The sequence below is a fragment of the Spinacia oleracea genome, chromosome 4 (assembly GCF_020520425.1).
Source record: "Spinacia oleracea cultivar Varoflay chromosome 4, BTI_SOV_V1, whole genome shotgun sequence".
Classification (NCBI taxonomy): Eukaryota; Viridiplantae; Streptophyta; class Magnoliopsida; order Caryophyllales; family Amaranthaceae; genus Spinacia; species Spinacia oleracea.
The window spans coordinates 173,230,449-173,254,380 of NC_079490.1; the positions used below are offsets into that span (position 1 = coordinate 173,230,449).

At 37.1% G+C, this 23,932-nt stretch overlaps 1 protein-coding gene across 1 annotated transcript; it reads right to left on the reverse strand.

Annotated features, from left to right (window-relative positions):
* Window positions 1–16,704: 16,704 nt before the first annotated feature.
* On the reverse strand, window positions 16,705–22,330 carry LOC110802495 (ABC transporter G family member 1). Its single transcript, XM_022007916.2, has 8 exons — window positions 21,223–22,330; window positions 21,039–21,118; window positions 20,165–20,632; window positions 19,796–19,882; window positions 19,472–19,597; window positions 18,797–18,988; window positions 18,589–18,675; window positions 16,705–17,833 (listed from the first exon to the last, which is right to left on the reverse strand). Exons 1-8 carry the CDS (start codon window positions 21,428–21,430, stop codon window positions 17,186–17,188), a joined length of 1,896 nt encoding a protein of 631 aa, XP_021863608.1. The 5' UTR covers window positions 21,431–22,330; the 3' UTR covers window positions 16,705–17,185.
* Between the last annotated feature and the right edge of the window lie 1,602 nt (window positions 22,331–23,932).

A 23,932-nucleotide genomic window follows, 5' to 3' on the forward strand; every position in this document is an offset into this window, starting at 1 on the left:
TCAATTGCTTGATTAGAGGATTCTCCTCGGTGGGTAGAGGAACATTAGTTGCCGGTGCCGTTCTGTTGGCTGGCTCTTGAATTCGACCAGACCTAGTCATGACTTTAACACTGTTTTCTGCCTTAGGGTCCAAGTACCAGTCGCCGCTCACGATTTCTCGGCATTCATCGTCAGAGATGTTTTCAATAGGAGGGTCCTGATATGTATCTTCGTCATCGCTGGCCCAGATCCCACAAATGTCTGCTTGAGGTAACCCGGATTCCGAGTTTTCACTTGGCTGCTCAAGGTGTTGCACAGGCCTTTGGTTGTGAAATATTTCCTTTACCTCGAAAGGGCCCAAATCATGGAAAAGAGTTTCTTGATTGTCCTCGAGAGCCCTTATGCGAGCCTCCGCTTCCTCAACACGTTCATAGAGCTCAGCTACGGCTGCTGCTAGTGAAGTCATCTTGAATAGGATCTTGAGAGGAGGAGTCGGAGCACCTATTTAGGACATGATTTTGAACTTTAGAACTTGAACTTCCCGACACATGATATGATATGCATGCAATGAATGAGACCTAGACTTGACTCTAAGTGCCACTCCGAAGATTCGGGATTTTGGATTTTTGTACTTGTATCCGGGATTTGCAACCCGTTGGAAGTGTTTGAGAGGAGCCTTCATTATTTTGTGGAAGTTGACTCTTTGTACTAGAACTTGGAATGTCGAAAGAATATTTCGACATATTGAGAATTGGACTATTTTAGGGGAATTTCAACTCGCTCGAGAATTTGGAAATTGGACTTGTACTAGGAAATTTAATTTTGTATTATTTCAAGGGGATTTCAACCCGTCAATATTTTAGGGGAATTTCAACCCATTGGACTTGGAGTATTTGAAGGGAATTTCAACCCGATTGAAAGGGAATTGATTTTGTATTATTTCAAGGGAATTTCAACCCGTCAATATTTTAGGGGAATTTCAACCCGTTGGAGAATTGGAACTTGTATTATTTTAGGAGAGTTTCAACCCATTGGATTTCGAAGTATTTTGGGGGAATTTCAACCCGTTGGAAGTATTTGGAAATGGGGTTTGTATTATTTCAGGGGATTTTCAACCCGGAGATAGAACATGGAATTTGAATTTGTATTATTTCAGGGGATTTTCAACCCAATGGAAGTGTTGGACTTGTATTATTTAAGGGGACTTTCAACCCGTAGATAGAACATGGAATTTGAATTTGTATTATTTCAGGGGATTTTCAACCCATTGGAAGTGTTGGACTTGTATTATTTCAGGGGATTTACAACCCGTCGGAAGTGTTTTGAATTTTGTACTGGGGAGAAATAGAAGAAAGAGTTTTTAGTAACTTGAAGATGAATTTGAAATTTGAATTTGACTCGAAGTTTGAACTTTGAAATGGAAAAGACTCACTTTTGTATATAGAACATGAGGCTTTGTATTTTGAAAACTCCGGCATTACGCCGCCGTGGAGTTGAGGGATTGAATTTGGGAACTTGAAAGTCCGGCATTATGCCGTCGTGGACTTGGAATTTTGAAGTATAGGACTTGAGATTGAATTGAGAACTTCGAACTTGAGGTTTGAAATATAGGAAGGGTAGCTACGACGACTTCCTGAGGAGGCTGGCTCCACCAGTACGCTTCGTACGGCCGGTGAGCTTTAGAACTTTGTATCTTGTATTCTTGTATTCTTGTATTCTGGTATTGATTGTATGATTGGATGATTGTGTGATTGGATGATTGTATGATTGTATGTAGGAGGAGGAGGTTGATCCTGAGGACATTCCTCATGCTGATAGGATCCTTCGCTATGAGAACTCGGACGGGGAACAGGTGGAGGAGACCATTCCTGTAGCTTCTCCTCCGCACCGGAAATCATATGATGTTGTACCTGAGCACTATGCTGTTGTAAGTACTGTTGCACTTCCTTGAAGCTGATTGTAATTTTGTATTTGGAAATTGATCTTGAATTTTGTATGCAGGCGCCTCGGGCGAGAGTGCGTCGCTGGATGCTCTTGCTTGATTCCTGGAAGAGGTATTGTGCCAAGTTGACCCGGAAGCTTTATGGCCGGGACAGAGAGGTGCATTACTTGATCTTGGAACTTGTATTCTGGAAATTCGAACTTGGATGTTGATTCTTGAACTTGTATTTTGTATAGGAGCGTCGTCGAGGCCGTGAAGGTTCTGTTGACAGGGAGCCCCAGGTGGAGACGTCCTTGAGGCAGGAGGGACCGAGCTTGGAGCTGGGACAGGGGTCCGGTGCTGGTGCTCATCAGAGGCATTCTGATGCTGAGCGGGGAGCTTCCCCTTTTGTACATGTTGATCCTACCAGGCATTCGTTTGGAGGCGAAGGCAGTTCGCGGCCCTTTGTTTCTTCCCCTGGTTACTACTTCAGAGGGAGTGATCCTCAGCCTTGGGGTGCAGATTCCTGGGCTTACTATGCAGAGATGGAGAGGATGCGCCAGGCTCAGATGTTTGGGTCGTACCAGTATATGGCGATGCCGCCGCCTTATCAGTATTCCTCTCCTCAGCAGGGAGTTCATCCCTCCACTGGCACACTTCGTATCTCGGAGCAGGATCCTAGTACCCCTGGGACGGAGCTGGATCAGGATCTGGAGCGCCTTAGGAGGCGGAACAGGGACAAGGCGCCTGTGGTTGATATCACTGTTGATGATGACTTAGATTGACCCTGCATAGTAGCGAGTTCCAGCTTGCATGGGTTGATTTTGTATAGGCTGGATTGTATTGTATTTGTATGGATTTGAAACTTGAATTTTGTATGGTTGTATGGCTTTGAACTTGGATTGGTTTGAAAAATCTTTTTTTTGAAGATTGGCTTTTGTATGTTTGAATGTTTGGAATTGTATGCGATGTGTGTGCCTTGAAATTTGTAGCTATATGCATGCATGATAATTTTGCAAAAAAATTGAAAAAATTTGCCCCATTTTTTCGGGTGTATAAACCCACTATAGGGGGGGTTTTTTTTGTGCACTTGTTTCCCGTTCTACAAGAGGGGCGGTTCTTTAGAAAACCATTGTATTTTTGTACCTCGAAGGAGTCGCCACCAAACATTGTTTAAAGTCTGGTTTGGAAAGACCGCAAGTGACTCTATTTTGGATAAGGCTTTGAATCCTCGAAACGGATGGGTGAGATCCGGGCACAGGAACAAAATTCTTATTCCGCGAGCTTTAGAAATATTCAAGTACGTTGGCACAACATTTTCGAAAATATACCCTAGATTAGACTATGTGGGTTTGAATTTAGAGCAAATAGAATCTCTAATTGTATGGTGGTCACTTTGCTTTAAAGATTAATTTAAAGGAACCTAAGACCGGTTTATCTAAGAAATTATCTTTGTTAAGCGTGATGTAACCTTATATTAGGTTGTATTTAGAATGTGCGGTGATGAAAGCAATAAAGCAAATAAAGCAACATCATAATACTAAATAAAGTGCGAAATTAGTAAATACAAGACCCCCTAAAGATGGACTAGGGAGTAGGTCCACATTGCCTAGAAATGGACTAGGCAAGTAAAGATGCGGAATTGAAAGTGCGGAATTGAAATTGTGGAATTGAAAGTGCGATATTGAAAGTGCGGTATTGAAATTGCGGAATTGAAAGGTGCAATATTGAAATTGCAATATTGAAAGGTGCATAATTGAAACTTGTACTTGGGCACATGAGATTCGAATGCCAAGCGGCTCCTTAAAAATAAGTGCGCCCGACACGAATTCAAAGCCAAAAATCTCAACTTGAGAGAGGTTGCTCAACCCAAGTATCCTAGACTTTGCATATTGAACTTGAACTTGAAAACTTGAATATTGAAATATTGAACTTGAAATGCTTGAACTTGAACTTGAAATATTGAACTTGTATTTACAATATTGAAATTTAAGAGACTTGAATCTCAAAGATCGGGCTTTTTAATGTTGAAAAGGTTAGATCTTTGATATGCTCTTACTTGAAAGGATACTAGTTTAGGGAAGTAGTCATGAACAACCCTAAACATGGTGGGATCTTGAAATTTGAAAACTTGAACTTGTATATTGAAAAATGGAGTTTTGAATCTCAAAAGACTAAACCTTTAAGGATTAAAAGGTGTCATCTTTGATTACTCCATGCTTGAAAGTGATTCTAGTCCAAAGAGGTGATTGCAAGCAACTTTGAACATCCTTGAATCTTGAAAGTTTGCATTTTTGTATTTTGAAAAGTTTGGATTTTCGAAAAGATCTATGATTGTTGCAAGTGACATTTTTAATAATAAAAATGTCAACTTGCTAATCATTTTGAAATCAAAAATACATGATTGAATATGGTGGGATTCAGAATTACCTATTTAGGTTTAGGCAAGAATTCCTTTTAGAGCTCTCAATTGCTTAGAATTAGAAATTTTGTATGTGTTTTTGAAGGGTTTTTTATTTGTATTTTGAGGCGTAATGTCAGTATTACGATGTTGTATTTTGTTCTCCCCCCCTAATGCTGAAAATGAGGGGTATTTATAGGAGGAGTGGGTGCAAGACGTCAACACACGCCAGCGCAGCACGCCGAAGCAGCGCTGGGCGCTGGTGACGTGGCGTGAATGCCGCCAAAGCAAGGACGCGGGCTCCGTCCTTGTTTCGTCTTGTAGTGTTGTACCTTTGTACGAATAGTACTAGGCTTGGCGTTTTGCGTTTGCTTGGAGGTTAAGGCACGATTTTTCGTCTAAAAACAAGCCTTTCTCGGGTTTTGAATTCCGGTTTTACGGGACGGGGCCCGGCATGCTCGGTTTTGTGGGTCGGCGCCCGAATTTGACTTGCCTTATATGATTTTGAGTGGAAAAGGCCTAGTAAAACCAATGGGATGGTCTACTAGATGAGGTTGTACTTGGATTTTGAAATTGGTTTTTTGAAAGTTGTATTTTGTACCGAGAACCGAAAGGGGAACGGCCTCGGGAATTGGATTTTGGATCTTGAATTTTGGAAATGTTCTTAGCAATTGGGATTTCCGCCTGGAGTTATTCCAACCGCCTAGTAAGGATAATGGTATCGTCATCATCCCAGAGGGGAGACACAAATTAGGTGTCTACAATGACGTATATTTTTATGGCCCATCGTTCACCTGATTCTTTAAAATAACATGCCGGAAAGTTCAACAGAAACAATAATGCTGGCTTTAGTTAATAACTATTTGGAGTTAATTGCACTTTGATTGAATATAGGACTATGGTTTTGGTAGTTTAATAATTATATTGACCGAATTTCAGTAAAGAATGAATCGTGCAAATAATTTATACGAATTATTACTTAGGGTAAGCTTTCGACAAGTTTGTGTGTAACATAGTTTCCTTTTCATATTGGACTATCCCCACCAATAGGGTATGCCATCATACCTACTTTACCACATTATATACGAAGCATATATATACTCTTTATAAATAAAAGATGGTTGTGGCAGACCTGGACCGTGTTCTGTGTCGAACTCACGTGCCTTGGTGAATGAATGGGGATGACGTCACTTGTTACGTATCGTGTCGGCCATGCTCAAAATTTCAAAAATGTGACACAAGCACTACCCAAGCCAATGTACACTCGTGTCGGGTCGAGCTGCCGTGCTTAAGCCTAGTGTCACTCAATTTAACGTGCTTTGTAGCATAATAAATAATAAATAATTTAATAATTAGTAATTAAATATTAAATATTAATTATTAATAATCCGTAATTAAAAATAATAATAATAAGTTGAATTGAATTAAACAAAACTGAACTGAACTGAAATGAATGCTCCTGAACTGAACTGAACTACCAGAAAAGTCTTGAAACTGCATTTAAGCCAAAGTGAACAGGGCCTGAGCCTAGAGCTACGTAACCTCAAATTCAGTAGAATCTGTATAAGGAATTGCAGGACCATGCTACACCACAGGGACGAAGATATCATTCATGGGGGCTTAGTTGGGAACTTTAGAATGTGGAATCGGGCCTGCATCACCCCCGTCATACTAAGGATATGGTTCCAATTGAAGGAAATAATCCCCTTGGTCCAAGTTTTCATCTATGCATTTAATGTTAAGTCTAATAAATGCGGTTCAGTATTAATTAAACAAGTTAATAATTCAGTGAGATCAAGTGAACTGAATTTCTAGCTAGAGGTCGCTTCCGTTCAAGTGGAATTAATAATATTAATCCACAACTTACTCTTGACTGAACCCGTAGGGTCACACAAATAGTACGTGAACGGATCAAGTATTTAAGTGAATATATTATTCATTAAGCTAATTCATTTTACATACTTTGTGATGTGTGTCTTCCCTAGATGCTCCCGAACCGAACAAGAACAAGTTAGAACACCAAACGTCATCCCTCCGTAGAAAATCCACAACACATTCGAATCCGCCTTACATCGTACAAACTAGGATATAACCTAAGGTTTATGATTTCGAGTTTCTCACTTTTAGGTGATAAACAAAGTATATTGATCGATGTATTAATTCATGACAATATGCCCTGCATTTACAGGAAAATAGGAAAACCCTAGAAGCCAAAACCTAGAGTAATTTATGCAGTTTTAGGAAAATCCCAAAACCCTAAACACCCTAGGGCAGCCGGCTGCTTGGTGCACAAGTTGCTTGCATAGAAAGAAAGCTTGGCCCAAGCCTGCATCCAAGGTGTCAACAACGCTAGCCCATGCGCTAGGCACATCAACGCTGGCCCATGCGCTAGGCATAGCGGCGCTGGCCAGCTTGTTGCTACCATGCACGCTGGCCTTGCACGCTGGTGCGCTAGCCCAGCTTGTTGTGGATGCTGCTACGGCCCATCGTGCGATGGGCCATTGCTCGTGCGATGACTCGTCGCTCGTTTCCTGCTTCCGAATTGTTTTTCCGACACGTAATAAGAAACCCCACGATAAACAAAAGAAACCCCACGCGAAGTTATTTAAGCCCTACGATGAACAAAAGAAACCCCACGCTGAACAAAACAAGCCCTACGATGAACATAAGAAACCCCACGCTGAACAAAACAAGCCCTATGATGAACATAAGAAACCCCACGCTAAGTTATTTAAGCCCTAAGATGATATAAGAAACCCCACGTTCAACATAAGTAACCCCACGCTGAATATAACAAGACCTACGATGAACATAAGAAACCCCACTATGAAAATAACAAACCCTACGCTGAACTTAAGTAACCCCACGCTCAAAATAAAAAGCCTAAGAGATTTCATCCCTACGATGAACATAAGAAACCCCACGTTCAACATAAGAAACCCCACGCTAAAATATTGGAGCCCTACGATGAACATAAGAAACCCCACGTTCAACGTCAGTAACCCCATGCTGAACATATTAAGCCCTACGATGAACGTAAGAAACCCTACGATAAACATAATAAACCCCACGCTAAGTGATTTAAAGCCTACGATGAACATAAGAAACCCCACGCTGAACATAACAAGCCCTACGATGAATGTAAGTAAACCCACGCTCATTATAACAAGCCCTACGATGAACATAAGAGACCCCACGTTCAACATAAGTAACCCCACCCTGAAAATAACAAGCCCTACGATGAACATAAGAGACCCCACGTTCAACGTAAGAAACCCCACCCTGAAAATAACAAGCCCTACGATGAACATAAGAAACCACACGCTAAGAGATTAATGCCCTACGATGGACAGAAGAAACCCCACCCTGAAAATAACAAGCCCTACGATGAACATAAGTTATCCCAAGAAACCCCACGTTCAACATAAGAAACCCCACGCTAAGTGATTTAAGCTCTACGATGAACATAAGAAACCCCACACTAAAATATTTAAGCCTTACGATGAACATAAGAAACCCCACGCTAGAATATTTAAGCCCTACGTTCAACATAAGAAACCCCACGCTAAGTGATTTATGCCCTACGATGAAGATAAGAAATCCAACGCTAAGTGATTTAAGCACTACGATAAACATAAGAAACCCCAAGCTCAACATAAGAAACCCCACCCTGAAAATAACAAGCCTTACGATCAACACATCAAACCCTACGATGAACATAAGAAACCCATTCAATAAACATAACAAACCCTACGATGAACATAAGAAACCCCACGCTAAAATATTTAAGCCTCACGATGAACATAAGAAACCCTACGTTCAACATACGAAACCCCACGCTAAGTGATTTAAGCCCTACGATAAACATAAGAAACCTCACGTTCAACATAAGAAACCCAACGTTCAACATAAGAAATCCCACGCTAAGTGATTTAAGCCCTACGATGAACATAAGAAACCCCACGCTTTGTTTATTCCTTTTCATGCATCATCCTTAATTTCATGTTAGGTATAAAACTCAGTTATAATCGTATACTATGAGAAACGTCAATTCTCAACTTGGACCGTTGAGCCCGCTGGGTTGGTCCGATCGTTTATAACCCGAATCTTTACGTATAAAACATAGAAAAATACGTAGATTTTTTTATTCCTTTTCATGCATCACCCTTAATTTCATGATAGGTATAAAACTCAGTTATAATCATTTACTATGGGAAATGTCAATTCTCATCTTGGACCTTTTGAACCCGCTGGGTTAGTCCGATCGTTTATAACCCGAATCGTTAATAACCCGTGAGCTGAAACCCAAAACCCAATGCGATAATATTCAACCGAAACCGACCAAAAAATATTAACCCGATTAAGATACTAAACCTGATAACAAACCCTTCCGCAGCAATCGAATATTATCCCAACGCTAAGTGATTTAAGCCGTACAATGAACACAAGAAACCCCACGTTCAACATAAGAAACCCCGCCCTAAAAATAACAAGCCCAACGATTAACGCATAAAACCTTACGCTGAACATAACAAACCCCACGTTTAACATAAGAAACCCAACGTTAAGTGATGTAAGCCCTACGATGAACCTAAGCAACCCCACGCTAAATGATTTAAGCCCTACGATAAATATAAAAAATCTCACGCCAAATGATTTAAGCCCTACGATGAACCTAAGCAACCCCACAATCAGTGGCGGACCTAGAAAATAAAAAATGGGGGTCCAAAAATTTTCTACTGGAGTATTTAGAAATTTTAGTTTGTGGGTTTATTAACTATAGAAAGCTAAAACTCAAGACGTAACCCAAATTACAACAACAATTTAGGTCGATTTCCTTTTAAAAGAAAAAAATTACGAGTGTATACAACGAGTTTTATTCTTTCAAAGAATCTTGTTTTGTTATAATTGTTCTCGAACTAATACGAAAAGATACTAATAAAAAGTAGTTCACATCTTTTTCTAACGGATTAAATAGGGTATTACGGAGTATATAATTAGGACTCTAGAAAATTCAAAAAATAAAAATACAGTACTACTATCCCATCCATAAAAACAAAAACAAAGGAAAAAAAAGAAAAAAAAAAAGAGGAAACCCTTGAAAAGATAAGTGATAGGCAAGTAAAAGACAAAGATATAAAGACATGAAAAAAAAGAGGTAAGAAACCATGAAAGATGAAAACGGATTCACGGGTAGTAAAAAGGAAAATAATAGGAACTTTCAAAGGTATTTTGTGCAGATTCGAACACACGATCTCCCGTGTAAATAAAATGTTTTGGGCGGACTCCAAAAACCACTGGGCTACTTTGGGTTTTCATGCTCTTTAGCATGCATTAAGATTAAGTATAGATATGCAGTTTATCAGATTTTTTCCAAAAATAATGGGGGTCCCTTTGGTCCCCTCAAGGACCATGTAGGTCCGCCCCTGCCCACAATAAATAATTTAAGCCCTACGATAAACATAAGAAACCCCACGCTAAAAAATTAAGCCCTACGTTCAACATAAGAAACCCCACGATAAGTGATTTATTCCCTACGATGAACATAAGAAACAACACGCTAAGTGATTTAAGCCCTACGATGAACATAAGAAACCCCACCCTGAAAATAACAAGCCTTACGATCAACACATAAAACCTACGCTGAACATAACAAACCCTACGATGACAGTATGTACTATAGTCAAGCATGTAAAAAAAATTATGTTCAAGCATGTAAAAAAAAGTCTATTTTTTTCAAATCCCCCTTATCGTGCATTCTTCTTTGAGGTGTTCTTCTGATTGGGTCTCTTTCCGGACAGTTCTTTTATTAACGGCTGCGTTTGCTTAATTTCCCTTTTTCCCTCCATTATATTTTTCGGATCTATATGACCTTGCTTCTTCGGCCTATTTGTTGTGCCACTACCTGTCTTCTTCTTTTTTGTGGGCCTTTTAGATGTTGTCTCATCTACATCTTCAGAACTCAATATGATCTTGTTGCTTCGTTTACCTTTTTTGCCACGACTTCCAGCACCCAAGTTCATTGGTATCAGTGGTTCTGTTTCTGTTTCCTTATGATATGTCTCATCTTCATCTTCAGAATTCAATATTCTGTCAAGAAAGCTCTTTATGCTGCTTCGATACCTTTTTTGCCAAGCTTCCCCTTGCAACTACTTCTAGCACCCGAGTGGTTCCTGATTTTCTTCTACTTAATTTTCCCGAGTTCCTGTTGCCTGATTTTCTGCTTCATGTTCAAGCAATTTTTTCACCAATTCCAAATTTGTTGCTCCAGTTCCCTGAATTTACATGGCAGAAAAATATAAACCTACGCTGAACATAACAAATCCTACGATGAACATAAGAAAACCCACGCCAAAATATTTAATCCCCACGATGAACATAAGAAACCCCACGCTAAAATATTTAAGCCCCACGATGATCATAAGAAACCCACATAAGAAACTCCACGCTAAGTTATTTAAGCCCTACGATAAACATAAGAAACCCCACGCTAAGTTATTTAATCCCTATGATAAACATAAGAAACCCCACGCTAAGTGATTTAAGCCCTACGATGAACAAAAGAAATCCCACGCTAATTTACTAAATCCCTACAATGAATATAAGAAACCCCACGTTCAACATAAGAAACCCCACGCTGAATATAACAAGACCACGATGAACATAAGAAACACCACCCTGAAAATAACAAGCCCTATGATCAACACATAAAATCCTACGCCGACCATAAGTAACCCCACGCAGAACATAACAAGCCCTACGATAAACAAAAGAAACCCCACGCGAAGATATTTAAGCTACGATGAACAAAAGAAACCCCACACTAAGTTATTTAAGCCCTATGATGAACAAAAGTAACCCCACGCTGAACAAAACAAGCCCTACGATGAACATAAGAAACCCCATGTTATGGTATAAGTAACCCCACGCTGAACATAACAAGACCTACGATGAACATAAAAAACCCCACGATAAAAATAACAAACCCTACGCTGAACTTAAGTAACCCCACGCTGAACATAACAAGACCTACGATGAACATAAGAAACCCCACGATAAACATAACAAACCCTACGCTGAACTTAAGTAACCCCATGCTGAAAATAAAAAACCCTACGATGAACATAAGAAACCCCACGCTAAGAGATTTCAGCCCTACGATGAACATAAGAAACCCCACCCTGAAATATTAAAGCCCTACGATAAACATCAGAAACCCCACGTTCAACATTAGTAACCCCACGCTGAACATAATAAGCCCTACGATGAACGTAAGAAATCCTACGATAAACATAAGAAACCCCACGATAAACAAAAGAAACCCCACGCGAAGTTATTTAAGCACTACGATGAACAAAAGAAACCCCACGCTGAACAAAACAAGCCCTACGATGAACGATCGCAAGGCTTGTTATTTTCAGGGTGGGGTTTCTTATGTTGAACGTGGGATTTCTTATGTTCATCGTAGTGCTTTAATCACTTAGCGTTGAGTTTCTTATCTTCATCGTAGGGCATAAATCACTTAGCACGGGGTTTGTTTGTTGAACGTAGGGCTTAAATATTTTAGCGTGGGGCTTAAATATTTTAACGTGGGGTTTCTTATGTTCAGCGTAGGGCTTAAATCACTTAGTGTGGGGTTTCTTACGTTGAACGTGGGGTTTCTTATGTTCATCGTAGGGTTAAATGTTTTAGCGTGGGGTTTCTTATGTTCATCGTAGGGTTTGTTATGTTCAGCGTAGGTTTTATGTGTTGATCGTAAGGCTTGTTATTTTCGGGGTGGGGTTTCTTATGTTGAACGTGGGGTTTCTTATGTTGAACGTGGAGTTTCTTATGTTCATCGTAGGGCTTTTTTGATAGGTAGGTAGGTTGATTTTTGGTTGAAGATATTGTTTTAATACACTATATAATAAATGATTCACCCACTACCCTACTTTCATCTTATTTAAATAAATTCAACGCACTCTCCTAAAATTACGTGTCTGTCAAAGTGTATTTCTTTTTAAAATACAAAGGGAGTAATTAATGGACAATGACAGAGTAACCCTAAGGGTTAGTAACCCTTTGAATATTGAATTATGATTGGTTACAAATGCATTGAAACTCACCTTACAACAATTTCTCTCTCCAATTAATTGCACTTATATATTATTTTAGGAAAAATTGATTCTAAAAATACAACATTTAAGCGATCTGCTTAAATAAAGCTAACTTTCCGTTTAACCAAGAATGATACAACTTTTTAGACCTATCTATTTTTAAAGGGCTCCCCTCATAAATGACTTGCTACAATAGGTAATATGAAAACCAACCTCACAAATTAAACATTTTTTCTTGATATAATTAACAAGAAGATTAAAAAATACTGTAGCATCACCTATTTTAGCAAGTTATTATAGAGGGGAGCCTTTTAAAAGAAAATAGGTCCAAAAGGTTGTGTTATTCTTAGATAAACATAAAGTCAACCATTTTTAAGCAGATCGCTTAAATGTATCTTAAGGGTTGCTAACCCTTAGGGTCAACCAAATATTTTCCGTAATTAATAGAAGGAATGAGAATATATCTAAGTGTTATTTGGCAAGAAAAATAACATCATAATGTTCATGGTAATGAAACTTTATCTGAAACTTGGAGTTTTTTCTTCAAAAAAATTGCATTCCCGCCCAGTACCATTGCCTAAAATTGTAATGAAAATTTATGAAGAAAAATAGATAATTTTTAATGAACTAATATTATATTGGAAATGAATGTTGATTTTCTTTACCAAATTACTCCTGTTATGACCAACTAGTAAACGTGTCCGTGAGCGCTGCTCCCCATTTTATGGGGAATTATAGCATGCTACCGAGATTGAGAGTCTTCCCTTTTACCGGGAGACTTCAAGTTGTGTTTGTCCTTGTCCGTGATGTTATTTTCCTGCCATATCTTGCCATGTCTTTCAAGCTCCACAGGTTGTATCGGGATCATCTCAGTGTGTTCGACCCAAGCTTTACCCTACGTGGAAAAGGGGAAGAGGAAAGGTTATGTATTGTAGGCTTTGGCACGTTTGATTTGCCGCATTTCCTACAAAGCATTTCCAACATTCACGAGGCAACAAGAATAGCAATTACCTTTATTTTGTGTTTCAAAGTTTGGTATGTAAGAGCAAGTAGTGCTCCTCTTGGTAGTGTAATTCATGTGAAGGTCTCACATGGCCTGTTGTAGTTTAAACTCTTTATTTATGTATGATTAAGCCTATGTCAAAAAAAAAAAAAAAAAAAAAGTAAACGTGTCGTCAGGGTCATCCTTGACTTTTTGGTGGCCCTTGGGCGAAATAAAAAATTGAGACCCTTACTTCTAAAGGTACAGGGATAAAAAAGTTGTTCGTAGATATAATGTACTTTTTATATTGAAAAATTATTTAAATCATTCGCATTCGCTTTTTAAAACTTAATACTACTTTCTATATCTAACTAAACTACCAAAAAAAAAATTACTCTATTATAAAATAGGAAGGGATACTTAAATTTAAAAATGAAACAACAATGATGTAGTAGTGGACCATCTAAGAGCTTTAGCAAGTCGGTTGAATAAAATAAAAACTCAATTTTTTTCTTCTAAATTCCAAATTAAAACAAAAAGTGTATTTTACATTAACAAAAAAAATTGAAAACATCAGGATTGTAAGGATTTTACTTGGCTCTGTTTTTGGTGATCATCTTGATTCAAATTGGGTAATATAATATAATTGCAATAGTTAGCAATGAGAAATAACAAAAACGGAAAAAAAAAAATTATTAGTGAAAAAAACTAATAATATTACCCACTTAGTGGGAATGGAAACCGCGTTCCATGATCAAGTCATGGGAACAAATCACTGAGCTATATTGTTCTTCATGTACAATTGTGCAGGGTATATCTTTCAGTTGATAACTTAATTGGCTAAAGTGATATTTGGGCTTTTTCCATGGGGGCTAGGCGACGGCCCTTTATGCCCTGCCCTAGGGCCGGCCCTGCGTGTCGTAAGTTCTCAAATGATAAAATAAGAGAAACAAATTAAAAACTGATCCTCAAAGCATTATCATGTCGATACAACAGTCTCAATGTTAAATAAATTCAATTATTATTTCCCTCCAATTTAAACCACTACATATGTATGATCCAAATTAAACCACTATATAAGTATGATCCAATCATCCATTCAAATTCAACTTTAGCTACTATCCAACTTGACCAACCCCATTTTCTTCCAAAAATAAAAAATGACTCAGAGTCTGTTGACAAAGTGTTTGATATTCATAAGTCATGCTAAATTGCTAATCATGGCCTCTGTCGTTTTAGCCGCCCGATCTCTAGCGGACGTATCCATGAAACTCCCCGACGCATCCATCAGGTCAAACTGGCGGTTTGATAATTTTGCCACTTGGGCGACTGATCAGGTTTTGATGTTGGAGAGGCGGTATTCTGTGATGTGTTTATATCATGGGTAAGCTGGTAATTTTGCATCACATAACAGGGGTACGATATATCATTGTTTTTTTTTAATACAGTATCATTGTTCTTTTTTTTTATACCATTGTTTTCATATTTAGTACCATTGAAAATTCAATTTATTTTTCCTACATTATGAATACAATTAAGGACTTGATATATATTGATTGATTGATTGATAAAAGGACATACTTGATATTGAATCAATATCATCAAACACCGCCAAGGCCCATTATGTGTTGATTAATTTGAATACAAGGACTTGATATTGGTTCGATTTAGTTATCGTCCAAGTTGAAGATGCCACGATCACAATTCCCCGACCTACACAAACTATAATAGTATGAGAGTCAATGAAGTAGATGGAATTAGGGCGTCAACCAGGAAATTTAGTAGCCTACGTAAAATAGTTTGACTAAGCACGTTTGATATGTTTAAGCTCTTAACCTACGGTGTTCTTGGTTATATATACTGTACGGGTAGCCCTAGACATCCCGTAATAGCTACACCGAATGCACAGTCACAAAGGAGACATCAACACTGCAGTCGGTACCATATTTATACGACCCGCAGTCGGCATTCATCTGACAGTATCCATCAGTCAGACCCGAAGGGTAGGATCCGGAGCCAAAGGATAATAACCCGGATCCTCCGTACAAGTAACCCGTTTATAAATATGACCCCCATCAACGCCAAAGGTACGCAATTCAACCCCAATCATTCTTATAAGCATTTATTACAGAGCTATCAGCGTAATCTGACTTAAGCATCGGAGGGGTAATTCTCGGATCACCCCCGAGGCTAGTTAACGGTTTCACTGTGCAGGATACAATCAGCATTTACCATCCAAGACAAGTCAACCCTTTCCTGTTCCAAGTCCGCAACCGGAACAATTGGCGCTAGAAGGAGGGGCAACCGGAACATATACTTCATTCGTTCCGGAAATATCGCACCATTTGTTTTTACACTATTCACACTACGACTTTGGCAATTTTGTATGATTCGTACGTAAGAAAATTTTAGTCATGTGGGGTCATGTTAGATTCGTATCGGTTTATATTTTCTAAATATTAATTTTTTTTATAATTTTCACTTGCACACAATTTGAGATATTAAGAGTCAAAAAGTAATGGTTAGAGAAATAAAAGTCAACCATGTTGCAATATTTCCGAAATAGAGGAAGTATATATGATGAAGATGCTTGTCTCAACATGACTCGCTTTTATATATTGGGTTTCGATATATTATGTTCTGGTAAAATGAAAACGGTTGGGGAGGCCTGCCCTTTATCTTGAATTCTCTATGCTGGTAGGACTTTGCACAGATAGGGAACGTTGAACTACTCTCGGGGGTGATTCGAAGATCCAACCTGCGATGCTTAAGTCGTCTGAGATTATATGTAAATGAACTATCAAGTAAATGTCTAATAAAATAATTGTTATTGCTTGCCTTTCACGAGAAATAAGGTCCATATATAAAGGCGGGTCGTCAAGTGTACGGCGGGTACGGACTATGATCCGTAAGATAGTGATACGATGATCCTAGGTCTATTCTCGTATTTTATCTATAGGAATGAGGCGTACGGATGATTGGGAAATGATAGGAGGACCTCTTCTTGTTTTACTTAACAAGGGTTCCTATCGGCCTGCTAAATAGGTATCCCGTACAGCTAGCCCCTCAGAGTGAGCTAGTATAACTATGGAAATCGGTGTACTTGCTCTGATATGGAGTGAAATTACCCCCATACATATTGTATGATGTCTTCATCGTTGGATAAAATAAATATTCTCCATCTTTTTAATCAAACGATGAACAAAGTTGTAAACCTTGTAGTACAACATACTTGGTACGAACAAAACGTATAAAACCATCGAATGTATTTTATAACACGAAGATGCAACTTAGTAACTTACAAATAAACGCTATCTAAAAACAATTGAACACTCCATATCAACTTGGTTTAGAATACAAGTTTACAAATTAATCTTTGATTCATAAAAGATCTTGATTACAAGAAGAAATACAACATAGTAGTAACAAAACAATAACCCTTCAATTTATTAGGAAAATTACATAGAGTTTTAGAATCTTTAAAGGGTAATTTAATGCGACCCTAGCTAACTAGCCTATTCTGGCATACATATTTAGTATTTACCAACTCGAACAGGTTGAGCTAAATAAGCTCCTACCATCGAGGTACCCACGCAAACTTCCGCGAGAGATAGTCCACTCGTCAAAAGCGGTGGGAACTCCTCGTAGTAGAACCAAAAAAAAAAAAAGTAAGCTCCTATCAGCAAGAATCAACTTCCAACACTTGACTAGCCAAGGCTTTGATAGCTGCTAATTAATTAAGCTTCTCCTTAATGATGATTAATTAAGAACATTGAAACGAATCTAACAACACCCATCAGCAAGAATCAAGTCGCAACATGCACTTGCCTCGGCGCTCTCATAACCAAGGCTTTAATAGCAGGTTTAAGCTTCTCCAAACCCTTAATGATGATTAAGAACATTAAACGATACACAACAACCATCCCAAGCAATATAACAAGATTAACCCACTTCGAATAGCCAGTTTCCACCTGCCACGTGTCCTTGAGGATTACAGTACCAGATATCATACTTGGAGTTTTCCCTTGACTGTTAGGGAACTCTAATCCTTCAAACTCATTCTTAAACAACCCTTGATAAGCATACTTAGTGAAGGAAATGTAGTAAAGTGGGTATCTCCAAAATATATTAGGTAAATCACTTGGTAATCTAAAAAATCCTGCCCCTAATATCATTAATCCTTGAACCCCTGCACCAGTAATTATGCCCATTAGGTAATTAGGGACTAAACTTGCAACTATCATCATCATACTCTCTACTAACATCATACATGCGAATAGAATCATTGCGAAGTATAGGAAACAATTGTAATCTCTCTTAAGCCCTGGTAAGTAGTAAGTAATTACTCCTGGGATTAGAGAAACTAGAAGTAAGTATGGTATTGATGATAGTGTGTTTGCCACAACAAAGGATGTTGTTCCATAATGCCCGTTTAATCTTTCTCGTTTAAACACCTGTATTAGTGTACATAACCATAATTAGTTAGAACATCCAGATGCAGTACTATTTAAATACCAATTCAATAATAATGTTGTAACAGATGCAAGAAAGATTATAAATAACGTAAATGATTAAATAACATAGATTTTTAATGTGGTTCCTTAACAATGTGTTAGCTATGTCCACATGCAGAGCAGAGGAAAGTTTTATTGATCTTGAGGAGTACAGATATACTACTCTTTAGAGTTTAGACAGATGCAGAAAAGTCCAGAAAATAAGACAAAAATAGATAAACTTAGGCTCTGTTTGGCAAGCATTTTCAGTTACCTTAAATGATTAGGTGCTAATCATATAAGTCACCTTAAATGATTAGAAGTGTTTGGTAGAGAGCTGAAACGAAATTTAAGGTGGAAAAATTGACTGATTTTGAAACGTTATTATTAATAACGTATGGAAATCAGTCGCCTGAACTTTTTTTCTTTAAAGCAAAAATTAACAGAGATACAGAGTAGTATAATATAATCATAAAGTTCAACACGTAATTACACGGTAAATCGTAATATACCGACATGCTAATGCCTCAAAAGAGTCGCGAAAAGTTTTATTGATCTTGAGGAGTACAAATACTACTCTTTAGACAGATGCAGAAAAACCCAGAAAATAAGACAAAAATAGATAAACTTAATGGAAGTTGCAGTAAGGCCGGAGTTTGACCGATTCAAGAGTATTCTAATAATTAAAAAATATATATATACTTATAAGTTTATACCTTCATGTCTTCGATAAAGGAGGGAAATCCTCCAATGGTCATGAAAGTTAAAAATGATGACACGAACATTAGCAACCAACCTTTAGCCTGAAATTATTTTAACACGTAGAATTACATTATTGTTAATACACGTATTTAAGTTAAGACGTACCCTAAAGTGCATTTGATGTAAAATTAACGCGTTTATTAGGAGTAAAATATTTCTAACCTGAATTGAATTGTAATTATTCCCAAGATTGAAGAAGATGGTGCCTAATCCAAAAGCCAAGACAAGGTATACCAAAAATCGCAACCAATAGTAACCTAAGTCACGGTACATGTTTACAAAGGACCTTCTTGTAAGAACTTCACATTGTGTAAAGAAACTAGCATGTTTCTTTCTCTCCAATCTTTCACCTTTCTGTAATAATTCGTCAGACAACTATTAAAAATAGCAAAGTGATAAAGATCGCAGCCTGCGACAAAATAATTTGTGTCGCAAGTATTTTTTGAAGTACATAAAAAATAGGTTTTGAAATATATACTTGTATTATTAGATTGTAATTTCCATTGTTTAACTTATAATTTACAAAAAAGAAAATATGTATTTACTATAACTATTATAAAAATTATTTATTTTTATTTTTATGGATTACATTATTTAAATATTTTCATTGTAAAATATGACGTTGATAGTAAAAATAATTTGATGAGTTGCGGTCTACCTGGCACCCTTGTGGTACCATTAAAAAAGTAACACGTAAGATTGCGACACATTTTATTTGTCGCAACTTGTGACATTTATCATCACCCTAAAAGTATGTACATGTGCAAAACAATACTTGTACGAAACAAAAAAAAAAAAATTGTTGTCGCTATTGTAAAATTACACGTTTTGTCGTACCTGTTTGCATATCGTAGAAATAAATCCTCTAACGTTATTGTAATTTTCAGATGACTTGTATGAGTTCAACAAGATGTTGACATTTTCCTCCGTCGATTTTCTTTCAACTATACCTTGTTCAATGTCCTAATAGTGAGGGCAAATATTAGCAAAATAAGTAATCAAAATCTGCCAGAATAAATCATGCGAAAGTTCATGCAAACAACTTTGGAAATAGTACAATAAAACAAAACTAATTTGGAGAAAATTGTACAACAAAACAAAACTAATTTGGAAAAAAATAGTACAATAAAACAAAATTAATTTGGAAAAAAAATGTCATACCTCATCAAAGTCTTTGTTTATCAATTCAAGGAAATGATCAGCAGGGTTTTGAAGTGATGGGCATGGGTAACCATTGGCTGCAAAAAACTACATGAAACAAAATTCATTAGTTCTATATTCATAATATTTTCACTACTTTGTCATCGCATATTTTAATTTTCCTGCAAAAAGTCAAATCGTTGCACTTAATTCTGAAACATAAGGAGTAGGTGCTATTCCGTTTATTCCTCAAAATCCTGACACGTTAGCTTTCTACTAACATTTTACTATCCAGATCGACTCACATAAGACTCTCCATATTTTTACATATTATCCACAGACTGGATCACTTAAAAAGTAAAGCTAGGATATGATAGGGTAATTAATTACCTGATTTGCTTGATCAGCAGCAGGGCCAAAGTAGACAGTTCTACCATCAGAAAGAAGACAAAGATTATCAAACAACCTATAAACTTGACTACTAGGTTGATGAATAGATGCAATAATAGTCCTCCCTTTACTCGTTTGATTACCAATAATTCTACTCATAACATAGAATGAAGCTGCACTATCAAGTCCACTTGTTGGTTCATCTAAGAATAGAAGTTTAGGATGAGTTAATATCTCAATGCATATACTAAGTCTTCGTCTTTCACCACCACTAAGGCCTTTACTACTCCAACCTCCTATCCTTGTGTTTATTGCTCCTTGTAATCCCATCTCCTTTATGCAATCATCTGCCCTCTTTCTCTTGTCTGATTTTGACATTGATTCTGGTAATTGAAGCTCGCTTGAATAGTACACTGTTTCTTGTAATGTTAATGTTGTTACCAATGCATCATCTTGTGTTACATAAGCCTGTAGAGATCGATGTAGCATTTATTATGCATGAAATTAAACTATAACTCAAACAATTATATCACAGAAATTAATTAACTACGGAGTCGTACTACGTAGCTACAATTAACACTACAAGAAATTGTACTATTAACGACGGGAAATCCCGTCACTAAAAGCCAATAATTGTTGATTAACGACGTGATTTTCTGTCGCGGACCCGTCATAAAAAAGGCCGTCGTAAATAGAAAATCCCGCCGTTAACCCGTCATGAAAGACATTTGCAACGGTTATTCCCATCTTTGTTGGGTTGTTAACCCCGTCGCAAAAGGCTTTTGAGACGGGATTTTCGACCCGTCGTTATTAGGTTGTCATAAAAGATACAAATTCTTGTAGTACGTGTAAGTACATAAAAAGAAAAACATACCAATGTGCCATAAGCAAGGGCTTGTCTTTGACCATTAACGAGCATTTGTCCACTTTGTTTAGTGTTCATGTCCAATCTCCCTGCAATCAATCAGAAAACAAATTTCCTAAAAAGATGAACAAATACTCGATAAAGAACAAGAAAGTAAACTTAACTAACAACAATTACATTATATCGTACGTACCGGCTAAGGCGTCGAGTAGAGTGGACTTGCCACAACCAGAAGGACCCATGATAGCCAAAACCTGACCAGGGCAAGCATAACCACTTACATCTTGTAGTATATTTTTGGTAGTCGCTTCTGCTTCTCTACGTGAGACCGTCACACACAAATCTTCCCATGTTAAGTACACACCATTATCTTTACTTATCTTCGTAGTAGGTAGCTCCATTGCTTCGATCTCCGGCTTCAGTATACAATCAGTGGCGGATCTTAGACAACTTTCTGAGTGGAGTATGAGAAGTTGTTTGTGTGATTATAGTGTGAGGATTGTAATGGCTAGTTGGGTTGTATATATATTGGTAGTAGTTTGTTACAAGACATGTTAGTGTTCTTCTGATGTTTGGCATGTGGGTTGTGGAAATGTGGATTCATTTTGACTTATTTGCTCATTTTTGTTTCTTCAATCCATATGCAACCACAAAAGGCCAAATTCTTTTATGTAAATCGGTAGAACTCAAATCCTATAGGATTTTATACTTTTAATTTAATTGACAAATTGAAATTGGGGAGAAAAATTAAATGGAAAAAAGGATTGCGTCTCCAAACCATTATGTTCGTGTACATGTAATCGTTAACAAGTGGTATGAAGGATTACTCCGATCATAGCTATGTTCAAAGGAAGTTTTTATTTCATTCGATTGTTATGTATTTGTTAGATTCAAATTTTTATGTAGATGCATATCGTATGACTTTTTGTCAATGAATTAATTTGATTTTTTTTAAAAAGACCGCTGACAACTCATTTACCATATACTCAAACAATAATAAAATTGAACTCGCTTTTAAAGAAACCCTTATTTTTATTTAGGATAAAGAATAAAGATTGTCAAAGGACCAACTAAACCAAAAAGTTTAAGTTGGTGGTTAGAAGCCTCGATATTGGTTTTACAATCTATCACATCCCCTCACATGAAATCCCTTAGGTTTAAATTGGGAATGCAGCCACCAATTACTTGTTGGTTCAGTGGTGATTGGGGCTGAACTGGGTAGTGAGAAACCGTGTTTGATCCCCCACAACAGCAATTGAGAGGGGATTGGAACCTAACCACCCAAGACTTGCCTCGAATCCGAATTATCCCTAAGGGTAAAGCGGGGGCAATTTAGAAGGTGGACCATGGTGCACATAGAGCATGGTGCACCTTAAGAACACTAGTATATAATAGAAAGAACATCTGGTTACGAGAAAAGAACATGAGTATTATTTTTTTTTAGGTTTTTAATAAATAGTAAAATAATATATTATTTTTATAACAAAAAAGTGAAATATTATAATCGTATGTTCTTTTGCCGTAGTGTCATGTTCTTTTGCTTATGCACATATGTTCTTTTGGTGCAACATGCTCTACGTGCACCACGGTCCATAGTCCACAGATTGGTAAAGCGGGTGCTAACACACACACAAAAAAAAATTGGGGATGCAACCTGGCGGCATGGGCCTCCACATACCAAGCACTACTATAACTTGTGTATCATGCTTATGGCTTAATCTAATGTTAAAGCCCCAATATTAATTTTATACTCTATCATATGATACTCAAGCAGTGGAACTCAATTCTTAAATATGTGATTTAATTTTGGTCATAAATTTTCATTACACTTTATCAATCGATACCATACCCAAAGGGGTAATGAATAGTTAATGAAAAATACTTCGTAATCGTCTAAATATAGATAGACAAGTTCTTTTAGACGACATTGTACGTTGGTATGAGATTGTTATCATTATGACTAATTAACTAATTATTGTCGCCTACTAAACAAATGAAGATTGCGTCTCGAAACCATTATGTTCACGTACATATGTAATCGTTAACGAGTCTTTTACTAGGCGGAAATAGAATTTAAGAAAGCCTCCTCTAATTAAATGTTTGAGTAGTCAAGTACTAGTGTTTATATTTGCGAGGCGTGCGTGGTATTTTATCTGAATATTGTAATTTTATAAAAAAAAGTGATATAGAATATATAGTTGCTTAGATAAATGGAAATATTTTATTTTTTTGTTGTGAAATAATCCGTGGGCTATTGACCGTGGTGCACATAGAGCATGGTGCACCAAAAGAACATATGTGCATAAGCAAAAGAACATGAAACTACGGCAAAAGAACATGCGATATAATTTTTCACTTTTTTGTTATAAAAATAATATATTATTTTACTATTAAAAACCTAAATTAAAAAAATACTCATGTTCTTTTCCCGTAACCCGATGTTCTTTCAATTATATACTAGTGTTCTTAAGGTGCACCATGTTCTTAAATTGCGCATAAATTTTTATTAAACTTGTGAATCAATACCATATATTTTTTGTGTAAATAAGGCGTGAGGCGGTGAGGGCAATACAAATTAAAAATGAGAGAGAGGGGATTCAAACATGAGACTTATTGCATACATGCCCTCAATATCTATATTATATACGTGACAAAACAATAAACTCTTTACCACTGAGCTATTACATGTTCCATGTTATTCATTACAAAAATTAACATAAGTAAATGTGAATGTTATTAATGTAGTAACTCGAGGCAAAATGCCCGAGCCCAAAATCAAGTTAAACATCCAAAAGGGGTAATGAATAGTTAATGAAAAATACTTCATAATCGTCTAAATATAGAAAGACAAATACATTAGAGCACATTGGTATAAGATTGTTATCATTATCACTAATTGTTGG

Excerpts from the sequence above, each read along its gene's own strand:
- LOC110802495 (XM_022007916.2), bottom strand. The coding sequence starts at position 21,430 with ATGGAGCTACCTACTACGAAGATAAGTAAAGATAATGGTGTGTACTTA. Across the intron at positions 18,676-18,796 it reads ATAATTACAATTCAATTCAG|GCTAAAGGTTGGTTGCTAAT; the intron begins GTTAGAAATATT and ends AAATAATTTCAG. Across the intron at positions 17,834-18,588 it reads CCTTTATCGAAGACATGAAG|GTGTTTAAACGAGAAAGATT; the intron begins GTATAAACTTAT and ends ACACTAATACAG.